This window comes from Trichechus manatus, unplaced genomic scaffold (genome assembly GCF_000243295.1).
Source record: "Trichechus manatus latirostris isolate Lorelei unplaced genomic scaffold, TriManLat1.0 scaffold00029, whole genome shotgun sequence".
NCBI classification, from domain to species: Eukaryota; Metazoa; Chordata; class Mammalia; order Sirenia; family Trichechidae; genus Trichechus; species Trichechus manatus.
Window position 1 is genome coordinate 12,650,933 of NW_004443965.1, and position 17,076 is coordinate 12,668,008.

Genomic DNA, 17,076 nt, shown 5'->3' on the forward strand with positions numbered 1-17,076 from the left:
AGTTGACGCACAACCTTAACCATCACAGACCACCCCTTGTCAACCTGACCACTAACACATCTCCTTAATCCATACATAATCTCTAAAGAAAGACAATTATAAAGCCATACTTGCACCTATATGATACAGTTAACATGCATACAACCGAAAATGCATTAGCCCTGTTTTCATCTTATATTTTATAAGTGAAGAAAACAAAAATATGTAATGCATACATACAAGGAAGAAATACTTGTAACAATTACAGTCTTTGTTTCTGCAAATAGTCATGTAGTCGTAGCTGGTATCTAGTACTACCTGCTTCTACTACCCATTCTATATTCCTTTTACCCTCAGCAAGCACCTCAGCTGATCATGGTTTTTTTCCTGGTGGGGTGACCCAATCCTTCATTCCTGAAGGGTCTGGGCTATTAGTACTCATGGTGGAATTGGGTTGCTGTAGTTTTCCATTAGCTTTAATCACGGGGCATGGTAGCACCAAGAAATGTCCTAAGGGATCTCCTGCACTCCATACATACTCTTCTTTACCTCCATTTTTTAATAGCAATCTGATTTCCTCTTGGTAATTAGGTTCAATCACACCAGCTAATATAACTACCTTCTTTGACTGTTGATCCAGAGCACAAGGAGCCCAAAGTGGCTGGGTGGCATTAACTTACAATTCAATGGAATCAGTGATGTATCTCCATGTGGGAGCATCCCTTCCTTTGGAACTAAGACATCTAGACTGGCAGAACATAAGGTAGTGGGGACAAGAAGTAAACATTTTTGAGTGTATCACTAGGGGTAATAATGAGTGGTACGATTCCCATTTCCACTGCTTGATTCCTGGACCCATGAAAGCTGGCTATGGGAGAAACAGCACTATATACTGAACTCTGGTTTAGAGCATATACATCCTCCTGGAAAACATTTTCCAACACTGCAAGGTATTGCAACCTAGCTGGCACTGTAATTATGTCTTTAGAAGGCCACTCCATCGTTCTATCAAGCAAGCAGCTTTAGGATCATGGGGGACATGGTAAGACCAGTGAATTCCATGCGCATGGGCCCATTGCCACACACTTCATTAGCTGTGAAATGAGTCCCTTGATCCAAGGCAATGCTGTGTGGGATACATGAGACAGGATAAGGCATTCTGTAAGTCCACAGATGGTAGTTTTGGAAGAAGCATTGTGTGCAGGGAAGGCAAATCCATATCCAGAGTAAGTGTCTATTCCAGTGGGAACAAAACGCTGCCCTTTGGAAGCATTTCAATGTCATCAACCTGCCACCAGGTGGCTGGCTGATCACCTTGAGGAATGGTGCCATACTGGGGACTCAGTGTTGGTCTCGGACTCTGGCAGATTGGGTACTCAGCAGTGGCTGTAGCCAAGTCGGCCTTGGTAAGTGGAAGTCCATGTTGCTGAGCCCATGCATAACCTCCATCCCTACTACCATAGGCACTTTGTTCATAAGCTCATTGGGCAATGATGGGAATGGCTACAGAAAGACTCTGACTGGTTTTCACAGAATGTGTCATACTATCCACTTGATTATTAAAAATCCTCCTCTGCCATTGGTGAGCATTCACATGAGACATAAATATCTTCACTTCTTTGACCCATTTAGAGAGGCCTATCCACATACTTCTTTCCCATACCTCCTTGTTTCTAATTTTCCAATCCTGCTTCTTTCAAGTCCATGACCATCCAATCAAACCATTGGCGACAGCCCATGAATTAGAATACAATCTCACATCTGACCATTTCTCCTTCCAAGAAAAGTGAACAACCAGGTGCATTGCTCAAAGTTCTGCCCATTGGGAGGATTTCCCGCCACAACTGTCCTTCAGGAAGGTCTCAGAACGGAGTTGTAGTGATGCCACTGTCTACTTTCAAGAGATGCCTGCATGTCACACAGAACCATCTGTAAATCAGGCACAAGTTTTCTCTTTCTCAGTCAACTGATCATAAGGAACTCCCCACAAGGCCAGAGGTACAGACTGGGAGATGGAAGGTAATGTGACGGGAATGAAGACCATGCATATTTGGGCCACTTCCTCATGCAATTTACTTGTGCCTTCAGGTCCTGCTCGGGACCGATTTCATATATACCACTTCCATTTAATGATAGAGTGTTGCTGTGCACATCCAACTTTATGGTTCTGTGAGTCAGACAACACCCAGTTTGTGATGGGCAGCTCAGGCTGCATGGTGACTTGGTGGTCTATGGTTAAGCATTCAGTCTCTACTAAGGCCCACTAACAAGCCAAAAGCTGTTTCTCAAAAAGGAGAGTGGTTATCCGCAGAGGATGGCAGAGCTTTGCTCCAAAATCCTAAGGGACTGTGTTGTGATTCACCAATAGGGACCTGCTAAAGACTCCAAATGTCATCTCTATCTGCCATGGATACTTCAAGCACCATTGGATCAGCCAGATCATACGATCTCAGTGGCAGAGTGGCTTGCACGGTGGCCTGAACCTGTTGCAGAGCCTTCTCTTGTTCTGGGCTCCACTCAAAACTAGCAGCTTTTCGAGTCACTCAATAAATAGGCTGGAGTAGCACACCCAAATGAAGGCTGTGTTGACACCAAAATCCAAAGAGGCCCACCAGGCGTTCTGCCTTCTTTTTAGTTGTGGGAGGGCCAGATGTAATAACTTATCCTTCACTTTAGAAGGAATATCTCCACATGCCACACACCACTGGACTCCTAGAAATTTCACTGAGGTGGAAGGCGCCTGAATTTTTGTGGGATTAACTTCCCACCCTCTATCAAGCAAAAGTTTTACCAACAAGTCCAGAGTCATTGACACTTCTTCCTTACTAGGTCCAATCCCCATAATGTCATCAATGTAATGGGCCAGTGTGATGTCTTGTGGAAGGAAAAGGCAATCAAGTTCCCTGCGGACAAAATTATGACATATGGCTGGAGAGATTTATACCACGGAGGTAGGACAGTAAAGGTGTAATGCTGGCCTTGCCATCTGAAGGCAAACTGCTTCTGGTGGCCCTTCAAAACAGGTATGGAGAAAAAGGCATTAGACAGATCAATACCTGCACACCAGGTACCAGTAGATATATTAAATTGCTCAAGCAATGAAACCACATCTGGAACAGCAGCTGAAATTGGAGTCACCACCTGGTTATGTGTATGCTAATCCACTGTTATTCTCCAAAATTCATCTGCTTTTTGCACAGGCCAAATAGGCAAGTTGAATGGGAATGTGGTGGGAATTAAGTCCTTGATGGTGGCAGTAGTCTCCGCAATCCCTCCAGGAATGCAGTATTGCTTTTGGTTTACTATTTTCCTAGGAAGGGTCAATTCTAATGGCTTCCACTTGGCTTTTCCTACCATAATAGCCTTTACTCCACTTGCCAGGGATCCGATGTGGGGGTTCTGCCAGTTGCTGAGTATATCTATTCTAATTATACATTCTGGAACTGGATGGGTTTGGGGACCCACTGGATCCACTGTGAGACAAACCTGAGCTAAGACCCCATTAATAACCTGACCTTCACACGACCCCACTCTGACTGGTGGGCCACAGTGACATTTTGGATCTCCTGGAATTAATGTCAGAGCCAATATCCAGTAATCCCTGAAAAGTTTGATCATTTATTTTTCCCCAGTGAACAGTCACTCTTGAAAAAGCCATAGATCCCTTTGGGGAAGGCTGGGAGAAAGACTAACAGTATAAATTTTTGGCAGTCTTGTGGGGTCCTTATTCAAGCGGACGCAGTCTGCCCTTCATTCAAGTGGTTATGAGTCTGTAACCTCGCTTGAGTCTGGGAATTGGTTGAGGGACTGTGACTCTATTCTGCCGATTCAAATTAGACTGCTGTTCACTTGACCTTGAATTCTTCCACATTTACAAGTCAAATAAATATTTAGTACATTTCCCATCTGTTTCACCCTGAGGGACATCATGACTAAGAAGCCAATGCCATAAGTCAATACAAGTCAGACTATTCTGATTACTGCTTTGACTCCTCTGCCCATTACAGTAACCGCACCCACCTTGTCTTTATCAACTGAGTGCCACCACTTTGCCCTACCACCATGGGGTCCAGTCAGCCCCATTGTAATTAGGTGTCTTAATTCAGTTAGGGAAGTTCCCACTGTCAAATCAGACTTACATAAAATAGCAATCACATCAGACTTCAAGGATGCTGGGGCTGCATTCACAAATTTGTTCCTCCCAGTTGTGGTAAAAGGTGTGTCCTCTGGGCACTACACGTGTGGGTCTGTGGGTCTAACCTGATAAATTCACTCAAACATGCCGATTTCCCTAAGCCTTTGGATACCTTCTTCTATAGTGTACTAAGGCAGGTCTAGTACTTCAACTTGACTTAGTTTAGGCCACCACATAAGTCATGCTTCAGCAAACCAACCAAATAAACTATTAGATCCTTTCCTAACCTCTCAAGCTGAAACACTGAATGAAGATTCTGTGCTTGGTTGGCCCATGTCAATAAACTCACACTGATCCAACTTATGTTCCTTGTATCATTATCCAACACTCTTGATAGCTATTCCCACACATATTCCCCAGGTTTCTGTTTGTACATATTAGAAAAGTCAAGCAATTCTTTTGGAGTGTGGCATACCTCCTCCCTGGTCATACTTTCTACTTCACCTTTTGGGGCTTTCTGTGACTTAAGTCTAGTTATAGGTCTAGAACCAAAAATGGGTGGTTGGAATGTGTTTTGAGAACACTCAGCCATGTCTTGTAAGGCATTTGCCTCAGGCAATACCCCATGCAATGACTCAGACACCTCCCCAGGTGATGGCTCAGATGCCACCCCAGGTGATAACTCAGACAAAGGCTCTTCAGACACAGCTGGGTTAATTTCATCAGATGGAAGTGAAGCGGCTAGTGGTTTTGTTGGCAGGAGCAATTCAATGGCATGCAGGGGCTTAGTGTCCCCAGCTTCCTGATTATCTGCCCATGTGGCCCCATCTCAATTGGAGTCCCACCTTATCGCATTTCTCCCCAATCAGTGCCCTCACTTTAACTTCAGACACCATTCAAGGTTGGGAATTCAACTGGCATTGTCATTCAGCCACACTTACAATAAGACTCTGGGTTCAGTTTTCAGCAATATCAGCTTTATTACTACAAGAAATAAGACTTTCTTTCAGGGCACAAGTGGCAACTTTGAGGTCATTTATGTGGTGCTTAAGCTTTGATTCTGAAACCCTGAGCTCATCTCTTTCTTTCACCACTTTGTCTTGCAAAAGTAGGACCAACCAACCAGTTTCCTTACACTTCTCATTCTGACAAAATTAGAAAAGTATCAAGCATGTGATCACCCGGAGGATTGTCTCTCATCAATACTTGATGTATTGGTGGTGATATTTTGTGTATTTCTATTGTCACCTCACACCACGGATTAGCAGTGCCCTCTTTACTACTGGAAGCAAGTCATAAACGTCTTTAAGACTAACTTGACTTGAGAACCAATTTAAAAAACTCATCTTTACAATTTTGTTTCTCTAGAACCACTCTTGGTACCAAATGTCTTAGGCTGGGTTCTGTAGAGCAGCAGAACCAATAAAGTATACACACACACACACACACACACACACACACACGTAAGTATACATATAGGTATATATGTATGTGTGTGTATATATATGTATGTACAGAGAGAGAGATTTATATCAAGGAAATGGAAATGGCTTACGTGGTTGTAGAGGCTGGAAAGTCCCAAGTCCGCAGGTCAGGTGTCAGGCTGGAGGTTTCTCCTGACTCACATAGCTGCAGGGGCTGACGAACTCAATATCAGCAGGTCAGATGGCAGGCTGCTGGCGCAAGTCCCAAGAACCAGAAGTCAGATGATGATGAGCTGAATGCAGGATGCAGAGTAGGGCAAACGTCAGTGAGCTTTGCCAGAAAGTCCATATATATTGGATAAAGGCCACACCCACAAGGAAACAACCTTCAACTGACTGGCTGTTCACAGAATATCTCATCATGAGTGTAAGTACATCATTATATAACCACCAAGCTACATCATAACTTCCAAACCACTGAGAATCATGGCCCAGCCAAGTTGACACACAAGTTTAATCATCCCTTCCCCCTCACTTTCACTCCTGGTAACCACTAATAAGCTTTGTTCTTTACACAAGTACCTTTGTCTTCGTAATCTAGTGCTGCTATAACAGAAATACCTCAAGAGGATGGCTTTAACAAAGAGAAATTTATTCTCTCACAGTCTAGGAGGCTAGAAGTTTGAATTTAGGGTGCCAGCTCCAGGGGAAGGAATTCTTTCTCTGTCAGCTCTAGGAGAAGGTCCTTGTCATCAATCTACACCAGTCAAGGAGCTTCTCAGTGCAGGGACCCCAGGTCCAAAGCATGAGCTCCCCTCCTGGTTCTTCATTCTTGGTGGCATGAGGTCTCTCTGTCTCTCTGCTTGCTTCTCTCTTTTGTATCTCAAAAGAGACTGACTCAAGATAAAACCTAATCTTGTAGATTGAGTCCTGCCTCATTAATGTAATTGCCTCTAATCCTGCCTCATTAACATTATAGAGGTAAAGGTAAGATTTACAATAGATAGGAAAATCACATCAAATGACAAAATAGCCAAATTGACACACATTTTTGGGGGGACACACTTCAATCCATTATCTGTTCTTGTCTTTTTATATAAGTAAAGCCGTACAGTGTATTTCCTTTTGTGATTGGCTTATTTCACTCAGCATAATGTCTTACAGCTCCATCTATATTGTAGCATGTATCAAGACTTCATTTCTCCTACTAGCTGAGTAGTATTCCACTGTATGTATGTATGACATTTTGTTTATCCATTCATCTGCTGATGGGCATTTATGTTGTTTCCACTTTTTGTCTATTGTGAATAGTGCTGCCATAAACATTGGTGTACAAGTCTCTGAGTCTTTGCTTTCCAGTCTTTTGGGTATATACCTAGAAGTGAAATTGCTGGGTCATATGGTAGTTCTATTTTCAGTTTTTTGAGAAAGTGCCACATTGTCTTCCAGAATGCCTCTTCCATTTTACATTCTCACCATCAATGGATAAGGGTTTCAATTTCCCCACATCCTCGCCAACATTTGTTCTTTTGTTTTCATTTTTTTATCTTAGCCATCATAGAGTTTATCATGAAAAAGAACATTTCAAGATTTATCCTCAAGTATAACGCTGTTGGTGATAGGATAACATCCATATGTCTACAAGGAAGACCAGTTAATACGACTATTATTCAAATTTACACACCAACCACTAAGGCCAAAGTTGAGAAACTGAAGATTTTTACGACCTTCTGCAGTCTGAGATTGATCAAACATGCAATCAAGATGCATTGATAATTACTGGTGATTGGAATGCAAAAGTTAGAAACAAAGAAGAAGGATTGGTAGTTGGAAAATATGGCCTTGGTGACAGAAACAACGCCAGAGATCACATGATAGAATTTTGCAAGACCAACGACTACTTCATTGCAAATACCTTTTTTCACCAACATAAGCAGTGACTATACGCGTGGACCTCACCAGATGGAATACACAGCAACCAAATCAACTATATCTGTGGAAAGAGATGATGGAAAACTTCGGTGTCATCAGTCAGAACAAGGCCAAGGGCTGACTGCAGAACAGACCATCAATTGCTCATATGTAAGCTCAAGCTGAAGTTGAAGAAAATTAGAATAAGTCCACGAGAGCCAAAGTACGAACTTGAGTATATCACATATGAATTTAGAGACCATCTCAGGAATAGACTCGATGCATTGAACATAAATGACCGAACACCAGATGAGGTGTAAGGACATCACACATGAAGAAAGTAACAGGTCATTAAAAAACAGGAAAGAAAGAAAAGACCAAAATGGATGTCAGAAGAGACTCTGAAACTTGCTCTTGAAAGCAGAGTAGCCAAAGTGAATGGAAGAAATGAAGTAAAAGATCTGAACAGAAGATTTCAAAGGGCAGCTCGAGATGACAAAGTAAAGTATTACAATGACATGTGCAAAGACCTGGAGATAGAAAACCAAAAGGGAAGAATACACTCCCCATTTCTAAAGCTGAAAGAACTGAAGAAAAAATTCAAGCCTCGAGTTGCAATATTGAAGGATTCTACGGGGAAAATAATAAACGGCACAGGAAGCATCAAAAGAAGATGGAAAGGATACACAGAGTCACTGTACCAAAAAGAATTGGTTGATGCTCAACCATTTTAGGAGGTAGCATATGACCAAGAACCAATGGTACTGAAGAAGTCCAAGCTGCGCTGAAGGCACTGGCGAAAAACAAGGCTCCAGGAATTGACAGAATACCAACTGAGATGTTTCAACAAATGGATGCAGCACTGAAGTCCTCATTTGTCTATGCCAAGAAGTTTGGAAGACAACTACCTGGCCAGCTAACTGGAAGAGATCCATATTTGTACCCACTCCAAAGAAAGGAGATCCAATAGAATGGAGAAATTATTGAACAGTACCATTAATATCACACACAAGTAAAATTTTGTTGAAGATCATACAAAAGTGATTATAACAGTACATCAACAAGGACCTGCCAGGAATCCAAGCCGGATTCAGAAGATGAGTTGGAACCAGGGATATCATTGCTGATGTCAGATGAATCATGGCTGAAAGCAGAAAATACCAGAAAGATGTTTACCTGTGCTTTATTGACTATGTGGATCATAACAAATTATGGATAACATTGCAAAGAATGGGAATTCCAGATTACTTAATTGTACTCATGAGGAACCTGCACGTGGATCAAGAGGCAGTCATTTGAAGAGAAGAAGAGAATACTTCGTGGTTTAAAGTCAGGAAAAGTGTGCGTCAGGGTTGTATCCTTTCACCATACTTATTCAATCTGTATGCTGAGCAAATAATCTGAGAAGCTAGACTATATGAAGAATGGGGCATCAGGATTGGAGGAAGATTCATTAACAGCCTGCAATATGCAGATGACACAACCTTGCTTGCTGAAAGTGAAGAAGACTTGAAGCACTTTATTGATGATGATCAACGACCACAGCCTTCAGAATGGATTATGCCTCAACATAAAGAAAAAAAACAATCCTCACAACTGGACCAATAAGCAACATCCTGATAAAAGGAGATAAGATTGAAGTTGTCAAGGATTTCATTTTACTTGCATCCACGATCGACATCCATGGAAGCAGCAGTCAAGAAATTAAAAGAAACATTGCATTGGGCAAATCTCTTGTAAAAGCCCTCAAGAAAGTGTTAAAACACAAAGATGTCACTTTAAGGACTAAGATGTGCCTGATCCAAGCCATGGTGTTTTCAATATGCATATGAAAGCTGGACAATGAATAAGGAAGACTGAAGAAGAATTGATGCTTTGAATTATGGTATTGGCAAAGAATATTGAATACACCATGGATGCCAGAAGAACAAACAAATCTGTCTTGGAAGAAGTACAGCCAGAATGCTCATTAGAAGCAAAGATAATATGAGACTTTGTCTCACATACTTTGGACATGTTATCAGAAGGGACCAGTGCCTGGAGAAGGACATCATACTTGTTAAAATAGAGGGTCAGCAAAAAAGAGGAAGACCCTCGAAGAGATGGAGTGACACAGTGGCTACAACAATGGGCTCAAACATAGCAATAATTGTGAGGATGGTGCAGGATCAGCCAGTGTTTCGTTCTGTTGTACAATAGGGTCACTATGAGTCAGAATTGACTGGAGGGCACCTAACAACAACAACAACATCCTACGGGGAGTGAGATGGTATCTTACTGTGACTTTGTTTTGCATCTTTCTAATGGCTAATGACGCTAAGCATCTTTTCCTGTCTTTGGTGGCCATTTGAATATCCTCTTTGATGAAATGTCTATTCAAGGCCTTTGCCCATTTTATTATTAGGTTATTTGTCTTTTTGTTGTTATGTTGTTGAAGTTTTATATATATTTTGGTTATTAGATTCTTGTTGGATATGTGGTTTCCAAAGATATTCTCTCAATCGGTAACTTGTCTTTTAATTTTTTTTTTTTTTTTGGTATAGTCTTTTGACGAACAAAAAATTTTAATTTTTATGAGGTTCCATTTATTTATTGTCTTTTGCTGTTTGTGTTTTTGTTATTATATTTGATAATCCATTGTTAAAAGCTAGGCTTAACAGCGTTGCTCCTGCTTTTTCTTCTAAGAATTTTATGGTTTTAGTTTGCACATTTAGGTCTTTAATTCATCTTAAATTTGCTTTTGTGTATGGTGCAGGCATGGATCCTATTTCATTTGTCTGCATGTGGAAATCCAATTTTCCCAGAGCCAATTATTGAAGAGACTCTTCTTTCTCTATCGAATAGACTTAGCACCCTTGTAAAACACTAGTTGACCATAGACGTGTGGGTTTATTTCTGGAGTCTCAATTCTATTTTATTGGTCTCTGTGTCTATTGTTATACCAGTACCAGGCTGTTTTGATAACGGTAGCAGTATAGTATGTTTTAAAATTAGGAAGTGTGAGTCCTCCTACTTTGTCCTTCTCTTTCAACATTGCTTTAGCTATTTGGGGCCTCTTGCCATTCCATTTAAAGTTGAGGATTGGTTTTTCTATTTCTGTAAAGAAGGGTGTTGGAATTTTGATCAGGATTGCATTGAATCTATACATCACTTTGGGTAGTATTGCTATCTTAATAATAATAAGTCTTCCAATCCATGAACATGAAACATCTTTCCATTTATTTAAGGAGAGTCAAGTGCTTTTCAGAGTAGAAAGGCAAAGCTGAAAGCAGAGAGAAGAGATTCCTCCTAAGACAGGGAAGAAAATGGAGATTTGAGGGTTCTTAGAGTAGCTCTCTCCCATACTCTGGGAAGGCAAGAGGATCTCAGATACACCTAGAGAAACTCAACAAGTCAAAAAAGAAACCCCTGCCAAAGACTTCTCAGAAATCTTGGAGCCACTGACTGGGACCATACAGCATTAGCACATTCTAGTATAAAATGAAGACCAAGGCCTCTCCTCAAATGTTCTGCTTCACCTAAGAGTCCTGGACATTCACACAACACTGTAGGTAAGAAAGTCCAAGAATGACGAAGATTTAATTTCCCACTAGTAAACATATGGGGAGAGTCAGATTTAATTTTATTATTAAATATAAGGTCACAAGACATTTGTTACACATCCAAGTTTATGGAGTAAAATTTTTAGTGGCATCATAGTAATTTTAAGTCTCCTGTTTCATCTGGTAGACACACAACATATCTTGCATACACGGGTATACTCCTACAACTCAAAAATTTTATTTTCAGCTGAAAAGGAAAAGTTCAATTAGAGTGTAAGTTGAGAACACATACAGAACAACTCTGCCATTTACCTTCCAATCCCAAATTTTTTCACTACCCTGCCTCTTCAAATGGTCTATCTCTAAAAAGAGCCCCGCCAGAAAGTCAGTCTTTTCCCCCTGCTCAAGTTACTCAAGAAAAGGCTTACAAAGTGGAAACAGATAACTGATCTGACCTGTGAGCAGTATTGAGGTGGAGGGGTGAGGTGTGGGGAGACTGATAATGTGTGCTGCTACACAGGCTCTCTGAGGTTGAAAGAATAGTGACAATAATTGCTTATGTTGAGTGCTACCATATATTGGACACTTAGTACTTCAAATATGTTAATTCAATTAACAAGGTACAATTATCTCCTCTTCTCACAGGTAAGGAAACTTTAACACAAACAACTTGTCCAAGTTCACACTGCTGCTTATCCAAGTTCACACTGCTGCTTATTGGTAGAATTGGGCTTTCAACCTAGACATTCCATTTCCAGAGCCCGTAGTCTTCACCACTTTCTCCCACCTTCCCTAAAATAGGCGATTTTATGAGGTAATAATTGTTGAAGTTTGTTATACGTACTTACGGGTCCATTATAGTATTTTCTATACTTTTATATCTTCCAAAATAAAAGTTTTTTTTTTAAAAAAGGCAATTTTAGGGTGTTCAGACCATCTCCTCACATTTCTCAATTTATAATAATTAATGGAATAGGTGAAGAATATAAGCATCGACTAAACGAACCGTTAGAATCTTTTTACATGTCTGTTTCTAGCAACGGCAGGTGCTCCACAGTGTTTATGTAGGTTCCGAGGTTATTCTGAATTCAAGGTAAGGTAAGGCTGCGTTCCCTGCTATCCTTTCTCCATTGCACAACCCAAGCACACATTCAGTAACCTGGAATTTCTAAACAACTGTCGACCGCGACAGCGGCCGTGGGAAAAAATGGGAAATGCATAGACGTTAAAGTCAATCTTAAATTAGAATCTCGCTTCCACAGATTCCTCCTACCAGTTAGGTCTAGTCGCTTATGATCTCAGAGGCTCAGTCTCGTCTTGTGTAAAATGAGAACAATGAAGCCTACCTTGCGGGGTTGTTGAAACAATACGGAAGGAAGTTATGTAAAGGGCTAACACTGCCTTTCGCAGAGTTAACCCTCAATCTGTTCAATTCCCTTCCCCTCCTTCTCGCCTCTAGAAGGCAATTAATGAAAGTCCTTTGTCGAAAAGTGAGACATTGTACTGTTTATTGTTGTTTGTTTAAAAAAAAAAAAGGAGCTGTTCAAGCCCCAGTGCGTGGTACACGATAGGAAAAATCTACACACGCCTCTCTCAGACTTGGTTTCTGGACTCCGCCAAAAGTGCAAGGCAGCCGGGCCAGGGGAGTGACCAATTCTCCACTCGCTGCGGCTGCCGCGACCCTGCCGGGAACCGCTCGCCCGCCCGCGCACGCGCAGTCGTTCTTTGGCCACGCTGGTGGCTGTTGTCGGGTCTCCGTGGGCGGGGCCGCTGACGGTGCAGAGGCGTCTCCCCGCGAAGGATCGGCGCGCTCAGCTTTCCAGAACGAAGGGTGGTGACGGCGGCTGTGCTTGGGAGGGAACCGTTGCTTTTCTGAGTCGCTCTCTTCCAGGCTCTGTCCGGTGGTCGACATGGCCCGTGAGTGTGCGCAGGGGTGGGGGAAGCTGCAGGAAAGCCTCCCGCCCGGCTGTGCCCGGAACCCAGCACGGCCCCGAGGCCGCCCGGGGGCGCGGCGGGAGGGAGGCATGGCGGCCAGCTGGTGATCCTTTTCTGTCGGGAGAGATGGGGACCCTGCCTTCAGTCAGCAGAGAAGGGACGCTTTTCTTTCCAGGGTTTCGCTGCCTGCTCGAACCAGCTGTTGGGTCCGGCCCAAAGGCTGGGCTTCTGCTTGCCCCTCAGGTGCAGGTTTGCACCGTAAGACCCGTCTAAACACACCCCCGGGAGATGTGGAGGGACAGCCCGGGGAAGGGGCCTTGTCTGGAGGCGGTTTATAGATGGTACCTAAAGTCGTGAGGCCTAATGAGAACTGGGAGCTCCAACTGCGCCTCTTCCCTAGTTCTTTTGTTTGGCCAGCACAGGTAATGTTTTAAAAACATCTGCGTTTGCTAGCTGAAAGATCGAATTGTGATGGGCTGAACTCGTGCGGTGTGTGATCTCTTTGTGTCTTTCTTTTTCTCCCCCCTCCCCACACCCTTCAAAAGCCAGAACTTATTTTGGAATACTGGCTCACTTAGACTATTGGAATGCCTGTTTTAAAAGGTCTGGTATTTATAGCCCGTGAATACCTTGATTGGTATGATAATGCTCTTAAGTCCTTAAGTGTTTACCGTTAAGCTTACTCTTTGTCGGTAAGGTCTGGGAACCCCATCCAGTGGCAGTACTTGGCCAGCTTTTCTATTAAAAGGCAAACTTGAGATGCCCTTGAACAAGAGCCCTTTAATGGAATTATTAATCATTTTGGAAGTGGAAAAAGAACATGACTGTTTCTCTTTGTAGGTGGAAATCAAAGAGAACTTGCTCGCCAGAAAAACATGAAGAAAACCCAGGAGATTAGCAAGGGAAAAAGAAAAGAGGATAGCTTGACTACCTCTCAGAGAAAGCAGAGGTAAGTGGTACTTAATGGAATTCGCAATTCACTGAAGTTTTGATTGAAGCTACATTTTGGAGAATGAAAAGCATTTTGTAAACTCTTTGTAGAACTGGGCCTAACCTACAGAAAGGGGTAACAGCTATTGATATCCACATAGGATATTTATTATCCAACGCATGGGTGAAGAATTTAAAGCTCTGAAGCTGTCGTGCAGGGAATCTCACGCAACTCCGACTCAACCATAAGAACTTGATTTGGCAAAATAATTGAACATCTTCCATATGCAGGGCACTGTTAAGTGCTAGGGACACAACATTTGCAAAGGGGAAAACCTACCCAAACTAGTCTAGGTGACAAACAAGCGACTTGATTATAGTTCGACTGTTTGGAAGGAGATATAATAAGTATGTGTAGCTATACTGACTTCTGAAGCTCCATCAGGTTGGAGAAAATGCATGTAGACAGAATGATATTAGACTGTGTGACAAATAATACAAAACTGCTACAGAAATACTTCAGTGAGACTGCACCTTAAGTAAAAAAAAAAAAAAAAGCATTCATGTTTTTGAAAAGGTTAACCAAAGTTAAATTTTATTGTCCATGTGTAACCTGGAGGTTATGTGAATAATTGACTACTTATCCTTCATTCTGGCTTATCAGTGTTTCTTAATCTTGGATGCATATTAGAATCACCTGGGAAACTTTGAGAGCTACCCAAGTCTGGGCCCTACACGCAGCTCTGATTTAATTTGTTGGGCATTAAAAAGCCCCAAGTAAATTTTATTATACCTAAATTATGCCTTAAACCTGAATTTACAAAACCTTCCCAGGTGATTCTGATATAAGTCAGAGTTAAGAACCACTGGTTAGTAAGATTGATGCACTTAACTATCAGTTCACACTTTGTTTCAATGGCACTGTTAAAGTGATGAGCTTTGCCTTAAATTGATATTTACGCTTATTGGAGTAAAAGTGAACATGACATGGATCAGTGACTCTCAAATAGTATTTTTATTGGAGAACTTAGCCTGACTTAATTCAGTAATAGCCACTATTGACTAAATCCCCACTAATAAAGCTCTGAGCTAGGTGCTCTAGATGTATTATCTCTGTTTATCACAGCTCTGAAAAGTGGCATTAGCTTCAGTGTGTAGAAAAGGAAACTGAGGCTCTTCAGTATTACTAAGACCGTTCAGCAAGCACAGCAGAGTTTGGTTTCTAACAGAGAAATCACTGTTCTTTCTCACTGTACTGCCTGCCTTTGTAGCTGTCTTGTTTTTCCTTCCTTCTCATGCCAGCTTTTGCTATTGGCTTTGCAGAAATGTTTTACTATCATAGACAGAGCTATTCAATTCTGAGTTAAAATCCAATACTAAATTTTTGCGATAACAACAAAAAAGAACCTGGACTTTGAAAGTGGACAACTTTTCATTTTTATGTGATTTGGTGCAAATTATTTAGCTCTAAGCCTTTAATTTTTTATCTAAGACATGGCAGTAGTAACTCAGAGCTATTGTGGAACTTAAGCCAGAGCTAGTAAAATACGTGGCACATAGTAGGTGTTCAATACATAGCCATCTAATATATGGTCCACCTCACCCAGGTAGTTCAGATTGTGGTTCACAGTTAATATGGCATATGGAAGTTCACCAGAGATGTAAAGAGTTAAGAAAATGCCCTGAATATCCTGCTTTTCTTTAATATAATCCATTTTAACCACTAGCTATTGAACTTTTTGGCTTGTAAGAAACTGAATTGCTTCATAGCATCTATATCCTAAACCTGGGTACCAGTTAGAATATCTAATATCTAGGAGACGTCTTCAATGCCTCTTAGTTCAGAAAAAAAATTGAGAGTCAACTTTGTTAACAACCAATAGTAATTGCCATTATTTTTGCACATAGCTACCTAATGTCAGAAACTTCTATAAAAATTCATAGCTGTTCCTCAGAACAACCTTGGTATGTATCGCTCCCATTTTGAAAGGGCTTTGAGGTTATTTGCCCAAGGTCATGGTAGCAGTAGAGATACGGTATTCAAAATAAGATCTGACTTCGAAGCCGATATTCTTTGCTTTTCCATTCTGGCTTCATCCATGGAAAGGGAAAGACATCAGTGTTTATATCTGCTTTTAACTTGCTTACTAATACGCTGAGTGGGTTATGTAGAAAACAAGTGAGGACATAAAATCAATTTTTCTGTGACAACTTAACAGCCTTTTCTCCCATTATAGGGATTCTGAGATCATGCAACAAAAACAGAAGGCAGCTAATGAGAAGAAGTCTATGCAGACAAGAGAAAAATGATGACTGGCTAATTTGGAAAACCTGGGTGCTACTGCCAGCTAGGTGTATCATACGCTCTAAGATCAAGATTTTGTAGTGTGAAGAGTCATTACATATGTTATAACTTATCCTTATAAAACGGTCTATTTAAACTTTACCTTTCAGCCTGACTTCGTGTAATGTTTTAGAACCATTCTTTGAAAAATAAAACACTAACCATGCATATAACACATTGGTGAACATTATTTTTTATCAGCAGTGAACATTTATATCATTTATTAGGTAGATAACATGATGAGGTAAGATCTCTTACATAAATCTAGAGTCTTTGTTACAAACTTTGTTAAAGTAGATCTTTAAAGTCAATTTTATTGTATAATAGAATTTAAAATCCATTTGTATAATTTTTACTTGTAATCAACTGGTTTGCTCGAAGAATTTGCAGTAGATACTACAAACCACCTGGAATAGCAACTAAATGAGCTAATTACAGCTTTAACATTTTTTGCAATGAGTGCCATTTTTAAGTCTTCTTGGATCTCTTCCAAAATTTGTGACTTGATGGTAGTTATAAATAAGGAAATATGTTAACCTAAAGAAACTAAGGCTTGAGACCATATATGTATCATTATGTCAAAGAGAATATAAATGCCATTAAAGTAATAAATAAGGTAACTTAAGCACTCAGTTGCTAACCGAAAGGTTGGCAGTTCAAGCCCACCCAGTGGCTCCTGGGAGAAAGACCTGGTGATCTGTTCCCATAAAGATTACAGCCTAGAAAATCCTACGGGGTAGTTCTGCTCTGTCACATGGGGTCACTATGAGTTGAAAATAGACTCGATGACACCCAACAACAACAAAGTATTCAAATACTTGATTTTTCACATAATGCAATTCAACAAATTTTTACCAGTATCTGAACTGGCAGTTC

At 41.1% G+C, this 17,076-nt stretch overlaps 1 protein-coding gene across 1 annotated transcript; it reads left to right on the top strand.

Moving 5' to 3' along the window:
* The first annotated feature begins 12,765 nt into the window (after nucleotides 1–12,765).
* On the top strand, nucleotides 12,766–16,477 carry SERF1B (small EDRK-rich factor 1B). The gene is made up of 3 exons (XM_004374511.2): nucleotides 12,766–12,908; nucleotides 13,767–13,875; nucleotides 16,094–16,477. The coding sequence occupies exons 1-3, from the start codon at nucleotides 12,902–12,904 to the stop codon at nucleotides 16,164–16,166; spliced, it is 189 nt and encodes a 62-aa protein (XP_004374568.1). The 5' UTR covers nucleotides 12,766–12,901; the 3' UTR covers nucleotides 16,167–16,477.
* The last annotated feature ends 599 nt before the right edge of the window (nucleotides 16,478–17,076 follow it).

Bases quoted from the DNA above. Each gene is read 5' to 3' on its own strand.
- SERF1B (XM_004374511.2), top strand. The intron at 13,876-16,093 runs GTAAGTGGTACT...CTCCCATTATAG, and splicing joins ACCTCTCAGAGAAAGCAGAG to GGATTCTGAGATCATGCAAC.